This window comes from Ceratosolen solmsi, unplaced genomic scaffold (assembly GCF_000503995.2).
Source record: "Ceratosolen solmsi marchali unplaced genomic scaffold, CerSol_1.0 scaffold43, whole genome shotgun sequence".
Taxonomy (NCBI): Eukaryota; Metazoa; Arthropoda; class Insecta; order Hymenoptera; family Agaonidae; genus Ceratosolen; species Ceratosolen solmsi.
In genome coordinates this window covers 474,418-480,417 of record NW_011948431.1, presented here as the reverse complement: position 1 = coordinate 480,417, position 6,000 = coordinate 474,418, and the positions used below count along the sequence as shown (strand labels likewise).

The 6,000-nt window shown below is 32.0% G+C and overlaps 1 protein-coding gene across 1 annotated transcript; it reads right to left on the bottom strand.

The window, feature by feature from the left end:
• Nucleotides 1-601: 601 nt before the first annotated feature.
• LOC105364154 (inactive hydroxysteroid dehydrogenase-like protein 1) lies at nucleotides 602-5,710 on the bottom strand. The gene is made up of 4 exons (XM_011502018.1): nucleotides 5,505-5,710; nucleotides 2,563-2,799; nucleotides 1,501-1,844; nucleotides 602-926 (listed from the first exon to the last, which is right to left on the bottom strand). Exons 1-4 carry the CDS (start codon nucleotides 5,662-5,664, stop codon nucleotides 720-722), a joined length of 948 nt encoding a protein of 315 aa, XP_011500320.1. The 5' UTR covers nucleotides 5,665-5,710; the 3' UTR covers nucleotides 602-719.
• Nucleotides 5,711-6,000: the final 290 nt, after the last annotated feature.

Sequence of the window (6,000 nt, the reverse complement as noted above, 5' to 3'; positions counted from 1 at the left end):
TTTTGTATACTAACGATAATAATTTAACAGATAAAATAGATAAAAATCCCATCCAAAAATTAAAATCAATTAATATACATATAGTTTGCATTAGTATAAGAAATATCTATTTGAAAAAAAAAATTATAATTGTATTACAAAAAGAAAAGAAATATTAAAATTTTATTATCTTTATTATAGAAATAATGAAATTCTGTATTAGTATTTATTTCAATATTGATTTTCTAATACGAAAGTAATTAACAAAGAGTGAGAAATTTCTATTATAAGATATTGTTTTATTTTACAGTATGTAAAACATAAAATTCATACAACTATATTAACTTAAATATATTTTACAATACATATTATTTTTTATTATCTTATTAGAGACTCTACTAACAATACTGACATATATAATATATAATATTGATGCATCAAAGTAATATTTAATACAGAATATTATGAAAGGTATTAAAAATATTAGGGATTACATTTTTAGAAATAGACGATAGAGGGAGAAAATTCTCAAAATAGTTAATATTATAATGTGTTTAACAAGATTTGGACACTAAAATTGTCCAATCATAAAAATGAAAAAAAATAAAAAAATAAAAATTGATTATAGAATGCATAATAATTATATTTATTGTCATAATTCATAACATATTGTTGCATATGTGTATTGATTAAATTAATCAAAGCAAAAGCATATTACATATTAGGTAGAAATAGTATTTTTATTGCTTTTTCTCTTTGAAATAATCGTTTCGCAGAATTTGATTCATAATCTGGCCAATCTTCATACGTATCCAAACCGGTGGTATCAAGGTAAAAAAATTCTGTATGCCATGGGCCCAATAACCTGTACTTGTATTTACTTTACCCAGCGTTGAAATGGCATTTTTAGCATAGGTAGCTGCATTTGGAACAAAGATCGTCGACACCTTAAAAGTTAATTAATTTTGCAATTTCCTTATTTGAAAATTTCTTTCTTATAAAATATATTACATAAATTATGTAGTAGGAATATTTTTGTTTAATGGGATATCAACCAAAAAATAAGCAGCTATGATAAAACATAGTGCTCGACGATTAACATAATAATAGTCTCAAGTACTAAAATCGAAAAGTTATGGTCTCCTTTTATTTACTTTGGATTTACATAATACGATAAATTAATGAGGGGGGGGGGAGAGAGAAAAACATGTATAAATTAAAAGATAAAATAGAATCATATTTATTAACTCTTACTTAAATTTATCGGGCAATTAAATTAGTCATACGTTTAAGCTCTTAAATTACGATTAGTGAAATTACATTATCAGTTAATAAATTCAATTGTAGTGTGGCTATTCGCTCAAAAATTAAAAGAATTTCCAATGGAAATGGAAATGTACCGATGGGCTTATTTTGTTATTTTGTTCAGAGCAACGTTTGAACGCTGAAACAACAAAGCAAGGCCATTGGGACCAACCCTGATTTCTTTGTTGTCGGCAAAAGTGAGCTTTCTCGACTTACCTGAAGTCGCTGGCTAAATGCGTTCATTTTCGTATTGACAAAGAGCGGCGTGAGGTGCTGAATAGTGAGGCCGAATTTCGAATATTCGGCGCGCAAAGCCTCGGAGAAGCTGCCCACGTAGACTTTGGTAGCCGCGTAGACGGTCATCAGAGGTAGAGGCTGAAGCTCCGAACCCGACGATATATTCACGACGGCGCCCTTGCCACGGTTCTTCATGCCGTTGATCACGAGACGCGTCATCAGCGTCGTCGCCCCGACATTCACGTTAATGATGTCCCAGAGCTCGTTTTCCGGTACTTCCCCCAAATACATTGGATACTCATATTGCTTGCCGACATTATTAACTGAAACGATCCGTTATAGTCCTTTAGAGCCCTTTTCATACTATGTCATCAGGCTTAAAGGATTGATTGAATAAATTGAATTAAGATTCCTTCTCTAATCAATTGTTAATCATGTCGAATAGACGTATTAATTATAATACAGCAGAGACTCAGTGCAAATCGGTGCAACAATACCTAAATACTTGTGCTATAAAACCATAATTTATCGTAAACTAAAATTTAAATTAAAATTTGATATATTTTTTTATCCTCCATCTAGTATTTCTATTAGTCCGCGGGTCGTACTTAATAAAAAACACAATTTTTTCCATTTGATTAAATATATACAACGATGTAAAGTCCAAAATAAATTTTATAATAATTATTCAATAATATATATTACTTTATGATATTTTTTTAATAATAGAAACGTGGATGAAATTAATTAATAGTAAATTCTTTATATGTATATTTATTTTAAGATATCGAAAGTATTTGAAATATATACATATATATATATATATATATATATATATATATATATAGATAAAAATCACTAAGCACTTGAAATTTTTGTTTGAAATGTTATATGCAATTAGCAATAATAATATCATTATAATAACCGTCATTTATTTATATAATAATACTGTTTCTCTTCTTAATTCGATAAAGTAATATAGAAAACATATAATTTTTCAACAGTAAATGAAAAAAAATTGTTGAATTACATTCTGCTTACCTAATATACCAATTGGAAAATCTTTTAATTCAGTCTCAATATTGCATAAACTCTCTTTTCCTTTACTGAAATCGGCAACAATAATTTTTACTTGGATATTTGGATTAATTTGTAAAATTTCCTTTTTTGTTGCTTCCAGCTTTTCCAATGTTCTGCTTATAAGAATCAAATTAATGTTTCTTGATGCTAATTCATTAGCATAAGCTTTGCCAATACCATCGGTAGAACCGGTTACCACTACAACAATAAACTTTTATAATCAATAACATAGGACATGTAAATGACGAGAAAGATCTTGTTGATTTAAAATTTATCAATTAATTTCTCATGTATATCTGCTAATTTGATTAATATAACAATTTATTTGAAATTGTAACTGAATATTTTCGCATGGCTAATTTAACGTATTAACTCTGTAAAATGTTTCGGTATAAAATAAGTATTAAGTAACCATAAAGTAATAGAAACAATATTATCGTTCCGCATAAGCAATAATTGGAATATAATAATAATTATATTGCGAACACTTTACTTTATATTCTGGCGAGGTCGTATTTTTCAATAAAATTTGTTTTTCAATTCATCATATTTATCACTTTAGTTATTTTAATAACCCAATACGATTGCTATCTTAATGGTTGTGATTGCATGGTATCATCTTACTTATATCCAAGTATTCGTACATTAGGTGGATCATTCAATTCAGTTAAATATGATATTAAATATATTTTTATTATATCACAAGAATATGAAAAAATAACTAAATTAAAAAATAATTTGCATTCTTTTTTTTTGTGTATAATGTCATTATGTCAATTAATTTCGTCTTTTTTTTTTTTTTTTAAAAAATCATTCTCTTAAAATGATCTCGACAATAATCTTTAATTATCTTTCATTACAATGCAAAATTAATAAATATTGTACTTTAAAATTTTTATGGCGTATTTTTCATTTTACTGTAATTTCATAATTAAGTAACAGCATTAACGATAAGTTTAAATTAATGAATTATTATTTATTCGTTAAAATTTTTTACTTACAATAATCATTTTAGAGGCATAGAAAAATTTTTTTTAAATAAATTTTTAAAAATATATCTTGCAACTCGAGATTAACATTTCAAACATAATATATAACTAAAAATTCTGTAATTGTAATACCTATCTCATATTTCAATAAAGTGTCGACTCGTATATAAAATACTTAAAACATTTATAAGCAAAATATTAAATAACGCTCTCTTATTAGTTGCATAAAAATACATTAACATTTCTTCCTATAAATGTGAAATTGGTATTCAAAATCGAGATAATATTTGCACTTTATAGTAATAAAGCTAAAAATGTAGTAAAATATTATATTATTATATAATATTAATTATTATAATATTATTATTAAACATTAATATTACATAATAGGCAATTCCAAAAGATTGTTATATTATTTTAATTTAAATATTTGATGACGAAACATATGATATTTCTTTTAAATATAATGTTTAAGTATAATATAAGTTCGATAGTGCTAGTAAGTACGATATTTACTGGTTAAATTTATTTTGGAAATAGTCGATAAACCATATATAAATATTGCAATGATATATATTATGTCTTATACAAAATTCAATAAATTAATTAGCGTACAAAAGTATGCTGGTAATAATAGCCAAATAAATAATAATAGTCCCCTAACATTTATTCAACATCGACTATCTTTTAAACAACATTTAAACACAGCGGAGTAATATTTGAGAAATGCATCATTCCTTGAAATAAACATATTTGCTAAATAATATTCTTCGCTAGAGTTGCAGAGAGCCTAATGGGCTCGCGTGCATAAATGACATTCATGACATTCCGACAGAGCCTTTGTAAAATACAAAAATCATATAACTTTAAATTTCCATTGCGCGCAGCTTGCAAGATAAAATAATTTTTACTCATCTTTAGAAATAATTTTATAATGAAAAATGAGATAATGATAAAATAGCACTTGAAGAGTCACCGAGTCATATCGGGAGGACGACGACGAGGATGAGACAGAGAGAGAGAGAGGAGAGAGAGAGAGAGAGAGAGAGGAGACATAGAGAGAGAAAGGAGAGAGAGAGAGAGGAGAGAGAGAGAGAGAGAGAGAGGAGACATAGAGAGAGAAAGGAGAGAGAGAGAGAGGAGAGAGAGAGAGAGAGAGAGAGGAGACATAGAGAGAGAAAGGAGAGAGAGAGAGAGGAGAGAGAGAGAGAGAGAGAGAGGAGACATAGAGAGAGAAAGGAGAGAGAGAGAGAGGAGAGAGAGAGAGAGAGAGAGAGGAGACATAGAGAGAGAAAGGAGAGAGAGAGAGAGGAGAGAGAGAGAGAGAGAGAGAGGAGACATAGAGAGAGAAAGGAGAGAGAGAGAGAGGAGAGAGAGAGAGAGAGAGAGAGGAGACATAGAGAGAGAAAGGAGAGAGAGAGAGAGGAGAGAGAGAGAGAGAGAGAGAGGAGACATAGAGAGAGAAAGGAGAGAGAGAGAGAGGAGAGAGAGAGAGAGAGAGAGAGGAGACATAGAGAGAGAAAGGAGAGAGAGAGAGAGGAGAGAGAGAGAGAGAGAGAGGAGACATAGAGAGAGAAAGGAGAGAGAGAGAGAGGAGAGAGAGAGAGAGAGAGAGGAGACATAGAGAGAGAAAGGAGAGAGAGAGAGAGGAGAGAGAGAGAGAGAGAGAGGAGACATAGAGAGAGAAAGGAGAGAGAGAGAGAGGAGAGAGAGAGAGAGAGAGAGGAGACATAGAGAGAGAAAGGAGAGAGAGAGAGAGGAGAGAGAGAGAGAGACAGAGAGACAGAGAGATAGAGAGATAGAGAGAGAGAGAGATAGAGAGAGAGAGAGAGAGAGAGATAGAGTGAGAGTGAGAGTGAGAGAGAGAGGGGGGGGGGACTTTGGTACGTTTCGTGAAGAAAAAATAATATTTACCAGCCCAGTCTCCAAACTCGCTCCGTAAGTCCACCGGTTTCGAATTGACAATCGGAACGAGTATTTCCCAAGCAGCACTCGCAACTCGGCTGATTGGATCCAGCAGCGCCCAGACAACGATCAGTCCACATATCAACCACAGTATAACTTCCAGCCACATGTTTCACAGGGATATCACAACCTCGGCACCACCGACAGCGCGCATTAGTAGTGCTCCATGGCACGGGCGCTCGTGAATGCGAGTCAGGTGCAGCGAGTGAAAGGAGGAGAAGCGCGAGATGCGAGTCGAAAGAAAATTCGTCTCCTCGAGGCTGGTAAGCTGCAGCCCCGATGGATCAGTGGAGCGGAGCGAATGAATACAAGTGTGCGAGCAAGTGCGCGACGTCGTCGTCGTGACCTCTCGCAGCGAGTAATCGACGGGCGCGAGATCGCTCCACGTAGTTCGGGCCTTGGACCCTCTCGGCCTACGGGGCCGGGAGCTACGATTTTGCCGATT